General features: G+C 30.4%; 2 protein-coding genes across 2 annotated transcripts in view; both read right to left on the bottom strand.

Annotated features, from left to right (window-relative positions):
* LOC145325102 (protein Skeletor, isoforms B/C-like) overlaps positions 1-12,074 on the bottom strand; it is a 22,997-nt gene extending 10,923 nt beyond the window's left edge. The window contains exons 1-6 of the mRNA XM_080167948.1: positions 12,032-12,074; positions 9,404-9,477; positions 9,081-9,159; positions 8,739-8,831; positions 7,975-8,044; positions 1,537-1,610 (exon numbers count right to left, since the gene is read on the bottom strand). Coding sequence (XP_080024074.1) covers positions 1,537-1,610; positions 7,975-8,044; positions 8,739-8,831; positions 9,081-9,113 — 270 coding nt within the window. The 5' untranslated portion in view covers positions 9,114-9,159; positions 9,404-9,477; positions 12,032-12,074. The remainder of the gene's footprint in view (positions 1-1,536; positions 1,611-7,974; positions 8,045-8,738; positions 8,832-9,080; positions 9,160-9,403; positions 9,478-12,031) is intronic.
* Positions 12,075-12,456: 382 nt separating this feature from the next.
* Positions 12,457-20,432, bottom strand: part of LOC145324462 (uncharacterized) — a 64,201-nt gene continuing 56,225 nt past the window's right edge. Inside the window, exons 18-20 of the mRNA XM_080167048.1 lie at positions 14,610-14,716; positions 13,477-13,616; positions 12,457-12,552 (exon numbers count right to left, since the gene is read on the bottom strand). Of these exons, the coding sequence (XP_080023174.1) occupies positions 12,457-12,552; positions 13,477-13,616; positions 14,610-14,716 (343 nt within the window). The remainder of the gene's footprint in view (positions 12,553-13,476; positions 13,617-14,609; positions 14,717-20,432) is intronic.

Here is a 20,432-nt window from a genome sequence, read left to right on the forward strand (position 1 = left end):
CGATTGTGGCGACATTTTGTGTGTTCAAATATTAAACTAAAATTGTAATCATCATCATTAACCCTTTGGTGATGGTAATGTAAAGAAAAAAATATAATTAAAAAAAATCTTTTAAAAATCATTTAAATTATTAAATATTTACTTTCTTTTAGATAGTAATGCCGGGTGAGGAAAATAGATTTATTGAGAAATAGATATGCATATAGAAAACTAGCCAATAGGGAGATAATTATATCGAGCCAACTCTAGTATGTAATATACCCGGTAACCTCACAGTTTTGAGGACCCCGCTTGGATGTTAGGCATAGGAACCCCTAACCCCTTATTTCCTAATAAAGGATGGGGGGGGGGGATGGATTCAGTGCTCTACAGGCAATTTAAGGGAAAGCACCGATTTATTAATAAATGTTGACCCTACAATTTAGAGAACAATATCAAGGTGAACTTTTATTTTCACTATTTCATTTCATGTTTCAAAACTTTAGTAACATTTCATATCTTTACTAGCCCCAATTATGTAAGGGTGCCTTTTTCGAAAGGTGATGGAGGGGCTAGAAAAATAGCTTGAACAAGCTCAAGACTTAAATTAAATTGTCTATCGGTAGCGAAGGTGAATAACTCTATTGATATGAACAGACATATTATCAGTTCAAAACAGTTAAATAACCTTTTAGTTTATGTTATATGTTATATTTTTCAGTTAATTAGCTGTTTAAACAAGAATGACAACATCCATAAGTAGCAAAGCACAAAAAAATCATGGATATTGGGGAAAACAAACAAAAAAGCCGAAAACCTACTAAAAAGCAGTCCGACCGCCATGTATCTTTTATAGTTATTAGGCTCCATAATTATGGGAATGTTGACAAAAAGTTTTAGCCTTGTATCTAAAAAGTTATGAAACCCAACAAAAAATATTTGAAATATTTTCTTGTTATAAAACAAATATAAATAAAAATTTATATTTTCCTTTTTGCAAATAAATAATTTGAGAGCAAATATCTCAACTCTTTAAGTTAACAAACAATTTTATAGATATATTTCATAATTTTAAATTTTATAATATTTGCTATGGAAAAAAGGAAAAAGAAGATCAAGGGTGAGAAAAAAATAATAGGCAGACAAACGGACAAACTGAGTAATAGAGAAGGTGCGCTGAGGTTTTAGAAATCTTTTAAAGAGATATTTAAAACTTTGGGCAATTTTATTGAAATTTTATTAATTAGTTCCAAACTTTTTAACCTATAATTTTCATCTCTATATGGAATAATTTTGTTTACCATTTAAAAGGATTCAAAATGCAAGGACATATATTTTTTTAACTCTTTTTTTATACATCTTAATTGGAACTGATGATCTATTTTTATAGAGAAACATATGTATTCCATCTATAAAAAAAGGTAAAAAAAGTTTTAAAAAGTTAAAAAATCAAACTGTGTTTATACATATAATAAATAAACATTATAGGAAATGTATATTAATGTTATATTAGATTATTCATTAAGATATCTGATAAAAATTAACCTATAAAATTACCTTGAAAAAATAAGTATTTCCTCTGTAAACTGTTAGTTCTGGCATTAGGCGTCCATTTATCCAAAAACAAAAATCTAAATAAAATAGATAATTAGATTTAATATTCGATGGATAAATGAAAAAAAATATACATATATATGGATCAGAAAGATAAAGAGATACAGTTGAACAGATAAATTCATTCACAGAAACAAATTTTCAAAAAATAGGTATTTAAATGTTTTTAGATATTAAATTTTCAATATTTAAAAAAGATAATTTTATTTCCAAAAGCAAGGGAACAAAATGTGAATAATTTTACTTGGATAGTGAAAAAATGCATAGAGAGGGTTTAAATCTAAAAATGCATCTTTCCAAAGATTTGGACTAACACGGGATGGTCAACCAAATATAATGTTCAGAATTGAGCACTTGAATAAATTAAAGATTGTAGTTATAGAGGGGTTGTAGTTTTTCATTGTTTAGGTCAGGTTAGGTTAGGTTCCATTGGGTACTGGCTAGCCCTGTAGGGTTAGGGCACAACAGGTACAGACCCCACATATATATGCCCCCCTTTGCAAGGGTTAGGCATAGGTAAAATACTTCCCTTCTCTTACTTACTTATTGGTCAGTTCGATCTTCCAGTAAGAAGAGAAGGGATGGTATTGTGGTAGGGTGAAGCATTTCAACCCTACAAAGCGAGTTTGATTCAAAAGAGCCCCTAGCCTTAAGGATTCTATCAATAAAGTACTACAAGATACTGTTTGAAAGTTATATTTGAACTGAATACATATACAACAAGTTAATAGCTTTATATACAAAACAGATTACAAATGGGTTAGGTAGAGAATGGGTGTGGAGAAGATGGAGGAGCCTCAGCCAGGTGAATAGTAGGTGGGTAGGCTCCGGTAGGGGGTAAGGTAGACGTCTCCCGGAAAAGGGTAGGTTACTGGAACATGCAGAGGGGAGGGGCAACTCCCTACCTATATCAGCGGTGGATAAGTTGACCGCTTTCTTTGATGATCAAACAATGGCAGAATGGGTTGGCTAGAATTGTGATAAGGAGGGGATTAACGTCTTGGTGTTATCGGTAGTCCCGGAGCATAGCATGCTCTAGGAAAGGCCCATCTGTCTGTCCACACCACAGTATAAAGGGAGTTTCACTTTATTAGATAACATGGAAATCTGGTATAAAATTCAATTGATAATATATTCATTCTCAACAGACACTTTAAATATACTGATAAAGGCAGTGTCTATTTTCTTAAAATTTGTGGTACACCATTTATACGTACTAAGATAGTGGACTAGAATGCTTTTACATGATTAAAGAAAAAATACATTAATTCAATCATACAGATTTAGATAGAAAATACGCAAAATATATATGTATAAAATAGAAGTATGTTTAAAATATTGTAGGGACTTTATTTTGTTTTTTCAACAATATTTTTTTTTAAATCTAGCATAACAACCTTAGTTTAAGACATTTTGGTTAAAACTAATTTTTAGTGAGGATTTTTGATATTTTTCTTTAAGAAATGGTGGGCTTCCCAATATCCTGGAGGAGTTGACCTACCATCTTTCTCAGCCCCGTCTTGGACCTTTACAAACTTCCCTAACACGCATAAAGCCAGCTACTTCAATATATAAGACTAGCGGCTATGCCCCCAAGAGGCCTCTAGGGGCACTTGAGGGGGGGGGGGGAGTTGAATTCAAAACCCATTTTTTTAGATTTAAAAAGATTTTCTTTCTTGGGGCGATTTCTCTTGGGAGGGTGGTAAAATAGTTATAAACCCTCCCTGGACCTATGAGAAGCTATCCTGTAAAGGAGAATCATATCAGTTCAGTGGTTAACGAGATCCTTCGATGCAAATAAACAGACAAACATCCTGTTACTTTAATAAAAAGATAATCTTATTAGTTTATTGTCATTTGTTCATACATTTACTGATATTAAAGGATTAGTTAATTTTTTAAATTTACACAATTCCATGCCTAAATCTTGTTGAGAACTTGATATATACTATTCTATTGGCACAAATTCTTACCCTTTGTTCTCAAATATGTATGTGTTTTCAAAAGGTCTTTAACCTCAGTGGAAAACAAGAATAAAAAGATTTTAAAAAGCAGACAGTAACACAAAAAATATAATTTGTAAAGGTTGTCTTGTCCTAAAATAGTGTGTTTTTAAGAATATCAATTATCCCCAGCCTAATTCTTTAGTGCATCTAAATTTGATTTATCTATTATAAAATAAATAGGTTTATTTTTGGCTAGCTAAACTTTTATCTTTAACAATGAATTCTAAACTCTGTGATTAGGAAAATCTTCCATCAACATACAGCCTAAGTGAGTCGGTGAGTAGCCTTATTTTAAATACAGGAAAATGAAAAATTTTCAATTAGCAAAAAAATGTTCCTCTACCAGAGAAAACAATACATTGTGAGTACAGTTAATTATGATAATGAGATGTATATTTAATTAGAATATATCTGTGTAAGTGTGTGTGTGTGAGTGTTATATTTATTGCCAATATAAATCTTGTGTAAGGGTGATTTAATCTACATTTAAACTCTCATTATTGTCCAATTTATCTGTTTTGTTAATGTTTAATGCTTTTATAATAGAAAATATATATATACAGTGTGTTTTTTTATGAGAACTTTTTTGAAAGCAATTTTACCCCTCTTATAGTTATCAGAATTTAATGATTAATGGCTTATTTTCTTTGTTCTTTAATACCATTAAAGGAACGTAAAAAAAAATATTTCAGTTTTTATTAAAAAAATACAGTAAAATCAAAATTTAAAACTTAGATGTCAACATCTAAAAATGGTTTTAGCGCATTTCACTTATGCTTAAATCTTCTACCCTTTGCAAGAATGGCTGCAAACCGGTTCAATGTTGAGATACAAAGCTTAAAATTTATAGAGATACTATTGGGGACATGTACTACAACATTTTAATGTTTGTAGGCCATGTCTTAACCAGGAAGGGAGTTTTCATAAAAAAACACACTTTATACAATTAGAAATAAGTTGTTATACTATAAATATATTGTTTTTGATTATAATTGATCAGAAATAAAAGAGTGTTACTTGTAATAAGAGAATAATGGAAGTCCTGTCTTTTATTATTCTATTTAGTTCTGCCTTTTTTGGTCAAAATTCAGGTATTTATTATTTTTCAATGTAATAAAGTACATTAATTCAAATATTATTATTAACCCATTAGTGCTGAGCGCCACTTTTATGGGCCGATTGAGCTGAAAATCTCAGGGAAGCTTTATAATGGTAAAAACGGAATTCCAATTTTTTTGTTTTGCTCTAGTGGCGTGCACAGGAAAGTTGCAAAAAAAACCGGTTCGGCCTGGCCATAAATACCAACCAGGCATTATGACCCGTTTTGGGCGGTTTCCCCGAGCATTAAACCCGGTTTTGTAGTAAAAACCCGGTTTTTTGACCAAAAATCGAAAAATGTAATTTTTGAACGCCCAAAGTGAGATGAACACTTTTTAGAACTTTAATACGATCCGTAATTGAAAACTACACAACCTCATGTAATCTATAGAGCTACAAGTAATATACGAAGCGATTTATTTCAAATTTAGTGTTTCGGCTGTAGGTGCCGCCGTTTTCGGGTAAAAAAACCCGTTGCTCGAAGTTTTAAAAGACACACACTACAAAAAAAGAACATATAAAATTTGGGTGTTACCTATCAGAAAACGAGCATAAAACTATTGGGTGACACCTATAGAGATTACTAGGGTTATTAGGGTGGCTCAAACCCTTACTAATGACGTAAACTGTTATTTTTATTGGTTGAAAAGTTAAAACCGGGTAATAAAAACCGAAACCGAGCCAGGTTTTAAAACTGTCGGGTAATTATGGCCAAGCCGAACCGGGTCATAATAGGGCGTAAAAAACGATAAAAAAATCATATAAAAAAAATAATTTGAATAAAACGAATTCACAAATAGATGTACTTGTCAATAAACATTAGATTTCACGAAAAAAATCAGTGACTTTACTATAAAAACAAATAAGTTAGAAGGGGTATTTTGAATTTTCATGATTTTCAAATTTTGTTGAGCTCTACCGGCAAACGGAAGTAAGCTAAACTGCCTGCTCCAGGGGGAAATGAAAGCCAGGGTAGTAGAGGGGATTCATACTGAGAATGATGCAATTATGAAGCCGGAAACCGTTTTATTTCCATTTTTCGGAACCGGGTTTTAATGCCCGGTTCGGCACTAATGGGTTAATAAGAGAAAGTGTAAATATAATTTTTCAAAACTTTTATTTATAGTTCCCATACAACTTAATTTAAATGTATTTTAATTCAGGAGTTTGTCTGGACTGGCACACTACAGTAGGTTTGTGCACAGCTGGATCTAGTCTATTAGAGAAGCTGTTGAATGCTGAAGAGACTTGCACCTCGGATGGTGTGCATCAGAAATCATCTGCTGAAACTATGCATAGCAATATGTTCTACTGTGCTGATTTCAATGATATTAGGTAATACTAATATAACTAAGTTAAAGTTTCAGCCTTTAATACTATTTTACTAAAATTGGATAACCCACTATGTAAAATAGTTAAGTCTTTTTTGTCTGTAGCTTCATATTTTGATAAATACTAAACCAATGAGTTATTTTTTATGGAAGCATCTTGTAGGTTCCAGGATGGTTTTTAAGCTATATCATTTTTTGATTGAAGTCTTAAGATAGTTTAAGGCTAATTACCCTTGAATACAAAGATCCTAGGTACATTACAATTTTTAAATTGATTTATTATTTAGAATGAGTTTTGAAACATTTTATGCACTACAAGAGTGCAGATTACGCACACTAGGCTGGAAGAAAGAAACAGATATGATGTCAGACATTGCTACTCTTCCTTTGGCAGTTCAAAAAAGTATCAATTATACAGAAGCAATGGATAAATGTTATGTAAACACTGTAACATTGACTAAAGAAGTAATTGATCAACTGAGAACTGAATGTGTTACACCTATTCTGAAGAAGAGCTGGCAATGATTGAATCAATGATGATAAGCATAGAGTATTTTAGATGCTTCTGGTCAATGTTTAGCAAAGCCTGTGGCAATTATATCACTCAAGAATATCTTCCAGCCTTGATTGAATCAGCAAAAGCAACTGTAACTGGCAACAGAAGAATGGATGGAGAAGAAGAAATTTCCAAGAAGTTTTCACTTTTAAATTTTTGGAATGATCTTTGGAATGTTAATAACACTCTAGGTTAGATATGTATTCTTTTATTACTGGATATTGGGAATTCAAAACTTTTATACTTTTCAATTTAAATAAATTTGCTTTTGATATTATCTCTATTAATGGATATTAAGAATTCAAAATTGTTATATTAATTTTTCCTAAATAAATTTACTAATAGTATTTCTATCTTTATATTTCCTCTGCAAATTAATTGTTGGTATTTTGTAATAAAAATCACGTAACTGAAATGCTTTTATAATCTTTTATTTTAGTTTTTCTGTTATAAAAAGCAACCTCCTTTATTGATTATGTAAGAGTATTTTTTCTACTTAAATGTTTGTGTTAAATTATGTAAAGCCGATAAATATCAAATTAAATTAATAACTTCCCCTTACACAATTGTCTGGAACTCCCCCAATTCATGAAGGAAATTATTTACTATTAAAATATGTTTACAATACTCTTAACATAAAGAAACATATAACATTGTCCTAACTTTGTTTACTGATCTTATTTTACAATTCTTTATATAAAGTTGAAAAACATAGTATTTTCTGGTATAACTCTGATGAAAAGTAATAATCTTGTATGAAATCCAACCAAATTCAATTTTCTCCATACGTGATCTGGGTTCAAAAGTTGAAATTTCCAAAAATAGAAAAATAGAATAGACTGTTTTATTTGGAAAATCAAAATGTTTGAATACTGATTATGTACAATTTTGTTTAGAAAAAGAAGATATTAATTAGAATTGTTATAGAATAGGATGGTTACTTTGAAATTAATCTAAATAATAAGGTTTTTAAATATTTGTACTCAAAGGATTGTTAAAAAAATCCACAAGATAAAGTTTTTATTACATTTTTAGGGATCTCTAAAAGCGACTAAAATAGCTATTTATAATAGATCTCTATGGCAAGGCGGGCAACACTAATGAAATAAAGAGAGAGAGAAAAATTTAATTTAAAGGTAGATTATTCATTTTATTCAAGGTCACATTTTTATCAGGTTTCTATTTTATGTAGAAATTCTTTGTAAAAGCTTCTGCCTTTGGAAGCTAACATTTGTTTAAGTGTTGTATGGTTTAATTCCCTGTTTCTATCCTTCATAACTTTTATTAGTCCAATATTTTAGACATAATTAATGATAATAATCTAGTAGCATATCTAACCTTCAATTTACTTATACTGTCCGTCTTTTGATGACTGTTAAATATTTCTTACCTATAAAAGGAGGTTCTTCTCCTCTAATAGCAGAATATCCCTTAGCGCCACCTGTTGGACCAAGTCGAACCTGGAAGGATGAAAAGAATTATATATAAGCAAGGTTGAAGCTTTTGATCTCAAAACTACTGTACAAATTGGGTTTTCTATTCTAAGTAAGCTTCACTTAGGTCCTGTGATGGTTTTAGGCAATTTGATATTGAGATAAAAGTCTTTGGATGGCTGAAATCAAACCCTTTTTACCCCTTTAAACGCAGAGCACCTATATGATAGGGTAGTCGCCTCTAGTTTACAAACAAAGTCTCAATTTAACATATCAATCATATATTCAGAGAAGCAGAAATAGAACAATGAGCTTTGGATTATATTCCCTAGTTATGATAACTAGTTTTTTTCCTTTTGATGATTAAGATTTTAGGAGAAAAATTTTGAAGAAAATTAATTTGTCCATTGTCCAATCTTATTATAATAGTAACATTCCCCTAAACAATTTTAAGCTAACCAATGACAGAAAAGGCTGATAAAATTTTGGGAAAATACTTTTCCAGTCCTATCTCTTACTAAACTTATTTTATACTTTAGAATATTCATTCTTCTGTAAATCTTTATTTTTATATCTATTTATATAAATACTTTTTTATCTGTCTATCTATCTGTCTGTCTATCTGACTATCACTCTGTCGGTATAACTAACTGCCTATCTGTTATTTATATGTTTAACAATCGGTCTATTTATCTAACTATTTCAATATCTATCTACCTACCTCATATCTCCTGATATCTGGAGGCATCATAATAGGCACCCGCCATCTTGGACCACTATCATCTGGGTCAGGATCCAGACAGGTTTGCGGCTCCTGAAATTTCAAATCATATTTTTGTAAAAAGTTACAAATAAATATAGAAGTTGGGGGGGGGGGGGAATCACTGAAGGACCTGTGGTTATGGTATACTAGCTAGGCGGGGCTACCTAATACCTAATATAACCCAACCTCACCTAAAGTATTCTAAAAAATGAAGAACTAGCTCCCACTCCTCCTGCTTTTTATTTCAAATCCAATGGGTGGGTTTTGTGCTCACTTTAAGGAAAAACGCCAAATACTTGCCATGGAGTTAAAGTTTATAGTTCCATTTTCCATGTTGAATTCATCGCCATACCCAGTTTCCCAGGAATCACGTCTACTTCTATAGAAAAATATAAATTAATACAATGAAACACTGTGTCTTTCTCAGCTAAGAAAATCCTAGGTAATTTTCCAATGTGTAAAATCCTGTTTAGACGTGTGATTTTGACAAACTTTTTATTAAACTATCTAAACCTTACTTCAATAATTATCTGTGGTAATGATGTTCCATTGCATAAAAAGTAGTTTTGAGAGGTTGCGTGTTTTTATACAATTAATTTATATTGATACTGTCTATCCCTTACCTTAATGAACCAATCCCGACTACGACCTCTGTATGTGAGATATTAGAGATGCTCGTATCGTGTACATCAAAGGCCTAAGAACAAAGTAAAATTAAAATGAAGGCCGGAATTACCCTGAAATAAAAAAGATCAAAATTCAAAAGAATAGATTTTGTTAAACAAAAGATGTTAGGTCATTCACCCTTCCCCTACTCTCCCTAACCATAGGTGAAATGGTGAAACTAACAGAAATTTTTTACTTTAAGTATTAGTTTTAGACTATACCTTAATTACTTGTTAGTCTCCTTTAACAGTTTACCTTTAATCTTAAAGGGGTAAATTTAGATCTATTTGATTGACATACATCTGGAGTACATATTTGAATATATATGATACACATTACAAGGTTTAGCAGAAGGATAACCATGTATATTTTATAACTAGAGTTGGCTCGATATAATTATCTCCCTATTGGCTAGTTTTCTATATGCATATCTATTTCTCAATAAATCTATTTTCCTCGCCCGGCATTACTATCTAAAAGAAAGTAAATATTTAATAATCTAAATGATTTTAAAAAGATTTTTTAAATTATATTTTTTTCTTTACATTACCATCACCAAAGGGTTAATGATGATGATTACAATTTTAGTTTAATATTTGAACACACAAAGTGTCGCCACAATCGAATTCTTTAAAAACAGAGTTTTCTTAAATTTATTATATTACAAATTTAAATTTTCTTTTTTATGATTAGAAATTAAATACATTGATATAAGGTAAATAGCAACATGAAATTAAAAAAAGGAATTCAGTTTTAATAAAGTAAAATAATGGGTCTTATCGTTCTGGGCAATGAGAGTTTATTATGGATTATTGAAGCACTATGAGTTTTAAACAAATATTCCTTGGAAAACTTGAGCTCGTTTATAGACATTTATTTCCTATATAGATCTGACATGGATCTTGAAGCAATTAAGCAGGCCGTTTTGTACATGTTAAAAATTGGAAGATTTCATTAAATAAAAGTTATCGCAAATATACTTAGTAAATAACTTTAACCTTAAACAGTTTTAGATTAGTTTAAGCCCTAATAGGCCTCATACTTTGTCTTTATTCTGTTCTTCGTAATAGAGCTACCCTGTAACTCACTTTGACCTTCTGATCATTGGGTTATTGAGAAAACATGATTTTCTCGGCTGTTATTAAAGATAAACGTCTGTATATCCGGCAGTTAATCATGCTACTTAAATCTACCCCTGCTATTTCACATAAAACAAAATAATACTGCTCAAGATTTGTTTATAATACATATGTAAAACAATAAGTACAAATATTTATTATTAAAAGAACAATCCATCCATTTATTTTCTACAGACAATAAAGTAAAAAAAAATGACAGATAAGCCAAAATGTGGCATTTTTTATTATATTATCGAAATTTGCGTCGAAATTACATCCAATAAAAATGAAAGAAGTACCCCCCCCCCCTCCCGACTGACATTGGACTGTAAATTACACTGGTACCCAAAGTTTTATAAACACATTTCTTCATTCGATGGCCTGAGAATTTTGAGTATTATTTCACACTTAGAATGTCTAAACTTTTTAACCAATAACTTTAATCTATAGAAGGGAATAATGTAAAGAGAAGAGTCTCCCTTTAATATGTCAATAATAATAAAAAAGGCTTAATAAATAATATAGAAAAAAACGGCTAGACTTGTAGAAAATAAAATAAATGCTCAGAAATATTACTATTTCCTTGTACGATATAGAAACAGGGGATAATATTTCTAAAAAATAGTTTGTATAATCTGAATTTGAGACATACTAGGGCAAATAAATTAAAGGGAGAAAAATCATTGATCGCATCTATGATAGACAGCTTTCCGCGGTTCTTAAAATAAAAACATCATGGAAAGAAAACACAGTGGCATTCGTCGTATTTTCACAGTAACTTTTCTCCTATTTCTAGCCCCTGCGTGGGGCTCTAATCCTGAGGGGCATTCATTAACATTTACTTAACCTGACCTAAATTAAAATAGCCTATCAAAAGTTACTGTGAAAATACAACGAAAATCGGTACTTCGATTTATTTCTATGATTTAAAGAAAAAATTAATAGTTAAAAAAAACAGTTGTTAACCCCGAGGGGCTGAAGCCCCGGGCTAACAACTTTTTTTAACAATTAGCATACTAGACAAAATTTGTATTTATAATCTTAAATTTAGAAAAAAAATTGGCAGCTTTTAGAACAAATATCATTTTAAAAAACTTTTCCTTGATCCTTGATTATATTATTAGTTATCCTATTGTAGATTAACAAGTTAGCATTTCTTTGTTAAAAAGAATTCATTTTTGAGTAAAGGTTCGTTACTTACTATTTGATTGTCCTTTTTTAAAACTGCCCTTTCCTTTATCTATCTATCTAATTTTTATCAACCTTTCTATCCTTTCATTTCAGGGTCCATCTATCATCTAATCAACCTTTCTATCTTTTTATTTTAGTATCTATCTATACATCCTATTAACCTTTCTATCTATTTATCTGAGTAAATATCTACCTATCTTATCATCCTTCCTACCCTTTATCAACCTTTCTAACCATTTATATGAATATCTTCTATATATCTATCTATCTATGTACCTGTCTGGGCTTGACAAAATCAACAGTGGAGACATCCGCTTGTCTGAAGGTTCATTAACATTAATCAAATCAACAATTGCACAGAGACTAGGAAAATATCTAAAGTAAAAGGATGTCAGTCTGTTTGTCTGTATTTATGTCAAATAAGATCTTTTAAACGGCTCAAAACTCAACCAGTAAACGGAGAAAGGGTTGTAAACTTCCCAAACAAAATACCAAAAGAAATTTAAACCTATAAATATGTTCTAGTCTTGTAATTTACAAAAACACACCCACTTATTGTCAAAAAACACAAAAGCTGTAATTTTTCCATGTTGTAGAAAAAGCATCTACCCTTTAGGATAGCTGCTTTATTAAAAATTAAAGGTATTATTTAGGAAGCAGAGTAAGCCTTCTAATTATTACCAAAAATTTTATATGTTATTTTATTTTATTTTGTAAATTAATATTAATTTCCTTAAGTGATCAATGAGAATAACATCGTTTTTAGAACCATGGTCTTCATCTGCGCATAAACCATTCTAAAAATTAAAAGAAAAGTTATTTATCGCATTGTATTACAAAAAAAATTATGAGGGTAAAACCAGTTTTGTTAACCCCGAGGAGATGATACGGGCTTACAGAAATTGTATGGATTTTATGATTTTTCTTTTGATATTATTTTAGATTCATATCGCTTGTTAGCTGAAATTTAAATACGATTAGATTTTATAAAAACTTATGCATTTTAAATATAAAAAAGTTAACTGACATTTCATTTACAGGAGTTTTACAAAAACTAATGAGTTAAGCCTTACTAAAGCACTAAAATTATGATTGATATGACTGAAAAGATACAAAGTTTTCACAACAAATATATATTTCTTATTATGCTGATTTTGTAAACCATAAAACAAATGTTGTCATCCTGAAAAAAAAACCCAGAAAATTTAGTTGAATGACGTAAATCTCTGTAAATACATCATTAATCTTATGGGTTAGCTAAAACTAATATATAGTCTCACTTTACCAAGTGGTAGACAAAACTCAGTGCTTTCCTCAAAGTGCCTAGCGATCACTAAAACCCAACCTTTTTATCAATTTTCAAATAGAATATTAGGGGGGGGGGGGGAGTTAGTTTTTTGTATGCCTAACCCCACGGAACCTAAACCTGCAGTGCCCATAAACTAAAAAGGCTACTTTGTATCCAATATAACCTAACTAAATCTGACCTAATAATACTAATAAAGTATACCCCTCTACCTAATTATCAATTAATTAAATTTAAAATAAGAGGGGTGGGGTTTCCGTGCACAATTAGGGACTTTCAGGGAAACCGCCTAAAATACTTTTCACAAGAAACAATAAACTGTATGAAAAAAAACTAATAAAGGAAACATCCGTAAGAAAAACAGACGGACAACGGACATACTCGATTATATTGTAGCTGCGCGGCTGACACTTACCCTCAGAGTGCAGCTGAGAGCTGCGCTTAGAAAGCTGTCAACCGCTGCAAACGAGGGCATCTGATTGCTGTTTGAAATGCTGTTGTCACGAGTGCTGTTGATGTACACTTTTACTATGTCTGCTTCGATTCCAGAGGCGCCTTAAAATTAATTGATTGATTAATAAGAATAGTTATTTATCGCATCGTATTATAAACAGCTTTCCGCGGATATAGAATGTACAATTATAAGATTAAAACCAGTTTTTTTAGCCCCGAGGTGCCAAAGGCGCGGGCTAAAAAAACTGGTTTTAATCTTATGATTGTACATTTTTATATTCGTAGAAAGCGGGATATAATACGATGCTAGACATAGTTTTCGTATGGATGAGAACCGGTTCTTATCCACCGGATTGGAATGAATACGAGAAATTAATTTAAATAGACGGAAAATATGTAAACAGATGCAGTGGCGTGCACAGGATTTCTCGATGGGTTACAAAAGGGAAAGAAGGCCTTACTAATTCTAATTTTAAAGGGGCTGTCAAATGTCGAAAACACTTTTTGATTGTTAAAGATAAATAAAATTGAATCACAAGAACGTTATTTAGAAAAGAAATAAATATATAGATGGATGGATAGATAGATAGATTGATTACGTAGCTTAGTTAAATATTAGATACAGTAAATGGTTCAAGTTTAGTCATTTTAAATGGCCTTAAGGAAATTAAAAGTTTATATCTAATCTTTCAGAGTATAATAATCTAGTAAAGGATAGGATAATAGAAGATAATTTTTAAGTTCCTTCTCTAATATATATTAATTACCAAAGGCAAAATTATTCACCTAACAATTACGAGCTAGTTTAATTTAATATATTCATATTACTACGAACTATGACTCAAAAAGTTGTTGATTTTTTCTTGTTAGGCTTTGTTATAAGCAAGGAATCTTACTGTATATTACACAGGTCGATAAATTGATGAATATACCAAATTAAGAAAAACAAACTTACCACTTCTGTAGTCATTATTGGTTGAAAAGTTTGGACACTAAAGGTTTATAGAACCCAATCAAGGCTTTAAAAACGTATCCAATTTTTTAAAAATCCAATGTCCCCTCACTTCCCTGAAAGGTTAAAAATATTTCACTTACCAACTCTGGAACTGGGATCAACAAATCCAAGGGCGGCGAAATCACTCTCCTTTGTTTTAGCTTGCAGTCTGAAGTAGACATGGTCCTTTTCTGCTTTCCATAGTACCCTAGATAGATAGATAGATTTATAAATATGTAGATATTTAGAGAGATATAACGAAATATTCTTGCGTAGAAAAACTAGCGGATGCGTATTTAACATCTAAGAGCTCTGTATTAGAAGGAAATTAGCCTAAAACCCACCTTAGATAAAAAATAATTAGCCTATTAACAATCCAGGAACCTATAAGAAGCTTCCATAAAATGAAGAACTCAATCAGTACAGTAGTAAAATCGTTTACTACTTTGTGCAATAGGATAGATGGATAAAGCGATTGGTGACAAATATATTGAAAGAAATGTCAAACTCTGACATTTTGTGACACACTCACAAACGACTTGGAAACTATTGGTTTCAAAGTCCTTAAGTCCTTATTAGCTTATTGTTGCCGTGCTACTTATGGACGAGATTTTCCTTGTTAATGTATTATTCTCAAGAGAGGGAGTGTAAATCTGCCCCAAGGGACCAAACAAATATATTACAGGCCTCATACAATTCAACAGAATTTTTTGCTGTTACTACTAGAGGCCTCTTGGGGCAGTTGAGGAAAGAAAGAGGGGGGATGTCAACTTTTAATTTTAGTTTAAAAGGATAAGTACAAAAATTTTTAAGAGGTTTTTTTTTCGGCGACACGATTTCTCTTTGGAGGTTATAACTATAAGAAGCTTCCTGGTAAAGTAATATTTTATAAAGATTCTTGGTTTTATTATATTAGGTTATAAAATCGTTATCAGTTTAAATTGCTATTATAGAAGTAGAAGGTGTATAATTTTTGACCACTACTTTTATTTATTAAATTTAAAGAAAAGTTATTTTTAACTAAACTTTGTTCTTTGTAGATTTTTTTTTAAATATAAAAATCAAACAGATTTATAGGCTATTTCTGATTTTGGTGAGTTTGAGTGGACGCCACATGTATTAATACAATTGTATATTGAATCTCTCTTTACTTTTAGATATGTGTTTGTTTATGTTCTATTTATATGCATTTTACTTTTTTGACCTTCCTTATGTAAATGTAACAGGATGTCTTCCTGTCTGTAGCTTAAGGTTTGCTACCCTCTGGACGATATTATTCTTCTTAACAATGAAGGTTTTTTTTATGTCGAGGTAAGGTTTTAGTTATTTTGTAGGACCTGGTACCTCTACCCTCCAATGAAAAGGGATTTACGACTTAATACGTGTTTATAAAAGTGTATTAGTAGCCTCCAAAAGACAGAAAATTAAAAGACAGACCATACAGACGACAAAGCCCAAAGTGAGTCAAAAATCAGCCATATGACGTCATAAAAATGAGGGATTATCCATCTTTTTTTAAGGGTTTTCTTTCCCACTTCTCCTCTCATCTCCCTCATTTTTATGACGTCATATGGCTGATTTTTGAGTCACTTTGGGCTTTGTCCATACAGACAAATGTTTTTTATAAAGTAGCTTTGCTACTAAAACAACTATTTAGACTGGTGGAAAATTCTTTTTCAAAATATGAACACATAAATTCATAAAAGAAGGCGTCTTAACTTTTTTGCTTTTTATTTAGAATAGCTAGCCGGTGCTTTTAGTAAATAATAGATGTAAAATTTTCCAGAGAATTCAGATATGCAATCGGTTTTTTTTGTAGACCTCTTATTTTTGAAGTAATTTAAGTTTTTAAAAAAAATAATTAAGTCGGTTTTAAGGTACTAAAACGCAACAAAATAAAAGAAGAAAATTGCCAGTATGAACAAAAATAGAAAGATCTTTAATTTGACACCTTACTTTTAAAATTCTGTTGAGTAATTATTGAAAAAATCTTTTTTTTTAACCTCGGTTTAATAAAAACTTTAAACCTAAATATTTTCTCAAACAGACATAAAAAATATGGGTTCATATATACCTTTAGAATCTGAAAAATTTTACGAATCCATTCTAAGCAAAATTGAAAAAGTTTTATAAAATTATAATAAAAAAAGTTTATTTTAAGAATCATAATTTTCGACTTTAAAGGTTTGACTTGAACAAAACCTGAACAAAACCTAAACAAATATACATACACTGTAACAGATATTTTTTAAACACAAGAAACAATAATGCATTTTTAACTGCATTGTTTTGAAGTTTATAAACAGACTGAAGCATATTTGTTCATAATTTTTCATTCTTTACATGTTATGTAAGTATCACTATTTTTATTGTAGCATCTATTGTATATATTGTATGAACATTATCATAGACGTCCAAGGGGGGGGGTAATGGGGCGATTACCCCCCCCCAAACGATTTTGGGGGTGCCATAGGCACCCCCAAATTTTTTTTCATTTTACCCCCCCCGATTTAAAATTTACCCCTACCCTGGGGGTGCCGTAGGCACCCCCAACCATTTAGGAGGGGGTATTTACCCCCCCAAACAATTTTGGGGGGGTAAATACCCCCCCCAAAATAAAAAATCTCGAACAAAAAAATTTTTGCACGCTTCGCGCGCATTTTTAATACTAAATTTTTGATAAAATTTAAATTACCCCCCCCCAAAAAAATTTTACCCCGGGGGTAAATTTGGGGGGGGGTAAACAAATTTTACCCCTGCCAACAGATTTCAGGGGGGGTAAATTTTACCCCCTCCAAAACCGAATTACCCCCCCTTTAAAAAAATTTTACCCCCCCCAAAATAAAAAGCTTGGACGCCCCTGAACATTATCCTTTTTTTTGTCAATTCTATTGGTTAAGTTTTGAGGTGAAGCTTTTTGATTTGTCAATTTTTGAGATTTTTGATTGGTTAGTTTAATAGTTACAATTAAGTGTTGCCTGTAAAAATATAATATTTTAGGCAATTTTTATTTTTTAAAGTTTTTACTTATTTTCAATTTTGCTTAGAATGAATTCGTAATATTTTTCTGATTCTATAGGTATATATGAACCCATATTTTTTATGTCTGTTTGAAAAAATATTTAGGTTTAAAGTTTTTATTAAACCGAGGTTAAAAAAATTGATTTTTTCAATAATTACTCAACAGAATTTTAAAAGTAAGGTGTCAAATTAAAGATCTTACTATTTTTGTTCATACTGGCAATTTTCTTCTTTTATTTTGTTGCGTTTTAGTACCTTAAAACTGACTTAATTATTTTTTTTTTAAAAACTTAAATTACTTCAAAAATAAGAGGTCTTCAAAAAAATCGATTGCATATCTGAATTCTCTGGAAAATTTTACATCTATTACTTACTAAAAGCACCGGCTAGCTATTCTAAATAAAAAGCAAAAAAGTTTAGACGCCTTCTTTGAAAATTTTATAAGATTGTATTGTCTATGCATGAAGAGTGTTACAGTCAAGACATAGTAAGAGACAAAGTAATGTAAATAGCGCAGTTACTCTATATTTATGGTTTCTGTTTTACACATGCAAAAATCTGGCTATATCATTTTGATTTAAACGACTATATAGAAGTAATAGGGTGTATCTGTGTGAGAAGAGGATCTTGCTAACCAATAAACCGTTAATGTTCTCCTTTACATTGAATCGTTTAATAGGAGAAGATACCAATTACTTATACTAATTACCAATAATTACTACTTTAGATATAAGTAAACTTTTTGTTGCTGTGCGTTTTAGAGGCATGATTCTCCCTGCTACATGTACTTTTTTATTTTCCTAGTTTGGAAAAAGATGTATGTATATTTTTGCAAAAAATATTGACATATAATACATATTTTTAGAAATACTGGGAATATTTCTAGGTAAAAGTTTAAAAAGTACGTCAGTACTGAATTACTTGGATTAAATACTTGGGCAACGCGAGCGGAAGGGGGGCTAATAAAAACACAAAATTAGCAGCAATTTTAAAACGGACAACAAAGTTTAGGAGTGTGTTTTAAATTTTGTTTTATTAGGCTCAACTACAATCATCCAGAAAATAGCTTGAAAACTGATAATATGATTATGTCATGATTCTTTTTGTATAGTAAAATTACCGAAAATTTAATATCTTGTTGGCGTAGAGTTGGCGTAAAACTTGTGCTTTTATTTACCTGAAGGAATATAATTTGTTCATATTTTTATTACTTTATGATTGCTAACTCTAATATGAGCAAAATTTGCAATTTGCATAAGAGCCTAAACGTAAAATCTGCAACACACATACACGCAAGGATAAGGAATAATTAATCATGCAAAAAATCCTAGTAACAAATCTATGAAGACGAAGTTCTAAAAAGACGGTAGGACAAACGAACATTAACAAAAAATTTGCAGAATATATATTTATAAGAATAAACAAAATTGTATTAAAATTTGTTGCAAAATACAACACAACATATTTTATTTGGATCTTTTTGATAACGATTGTAGAATTCCTATGCTTTCTAAATCTTAATGACTGTTACAGGAATCATTTTGCCAAGCTTAAAATCGATAGAAAAATTCTAACATTCCTAAATTAGCGATAAGAGCAATCCGTTTCAGACGTACATATACCTCTAACTCTTCGCCTATAAAATGACTACATTGACTAAAAGAGTTTTTTCTGCCATTATAATTGTCATTCCCATTAATAAAGAAAGCATTTTATTATTAATTCAGGACAAAATATTTTTTTTTTCATATACATTGTATCTATTTCTACTTCATACATACATCCTACCAATAGCAAGATTTTTCCCCTTTCAGGCTGATTATGTTTAAACATTTTAGCCAATAATGTTTAATTTTTTAAAGCATATTTTATATAAATTTTTATGACCGTTGTTCAATGTTCATTTTTATCTTATTCAAATTTACAAGAAATCCTTAATTTAAAAATAAAGTTAAATTGCTTTAGCAGTTTCAAAAATGTTGTATGATTACGTGGCAAAATACCAACAGACAACCAACCCTTGCATTGAACGACTGTTATCTGAAAGTTCTGACTATGCATGAAAATAAGTTCAACCTGTTTTAGGGCCAAAACATTCTCCCTACTCTAACGCATCCGAGATTTTAGCAGTAGAAATACCATACATATTACACGTCTTAATTATGACAAAGTGTAAGTAAGTATGGTTTAGCGTGATTTATTGATTATATTTACATGATTTACAGTTCTTTATTTGATATCTCATAGCTATTGTTTCTTTTATTCTTTTCACGTGGACACCAAAAGCAGGCGTTTACCCATGCAATTTAAAATTTTAAACTTGTAGTTTATTCATCTTATATTTATTCAAAGGTGGAATGATTTTTCATTTTATTTCATAACTCCAATTGAAAATAGTTATTGGAATTTTGGTTTATATATGTGTAAATATTACTTACATTAGTCGCAATTAGAATGTCAAGTAACAAGGTTGACATCCAAATATTTTATTTTTTTTAAATAAAAACATATGCTGCTTAATAATGTAATTTTTAACTCTAAATCTAACACTGCACTGAGAAGATTTCGTTTCCCTATAGCTAAAAAACAAATAGATTAAATATATTAAAAATAAATCAATACAAGTTTTGTTCTTTTACTTTTACTTTTACTATCCATGGAAAGCTATTTATATTACAATGCCATAAATAATAATTAATTAAAATTGCTTCAATTGTTTCTGTATTTAATTATACTATCAAATGTTGTTCTAACGTCTAACTAACACAAAATTAAGAACATCTAAAGTTTTGCTATTATTTAAAGTAGTAAGGCATTTTTTCCTAATCTTAACATTTCAATAACTACTGAACCAATAGAGTTCTCTTTTTTAAGGAAACTTTGCATAGGTTGGTTGAAGGCTG

This window comes from Acartia tonsa, chromosome 7 (assembly GCF_053477335.1).
Source record: "Acartia tonsa isolate MP-2025a chromosome 7, ASM5347733v1, whole genome shotgun sequence".
Lineage (NCBI taxonomy): Eukaryota > Metazoa > Arthropoda > Copepoda > Calanoida > Acartiidae > Acartia > Acartia tonsa.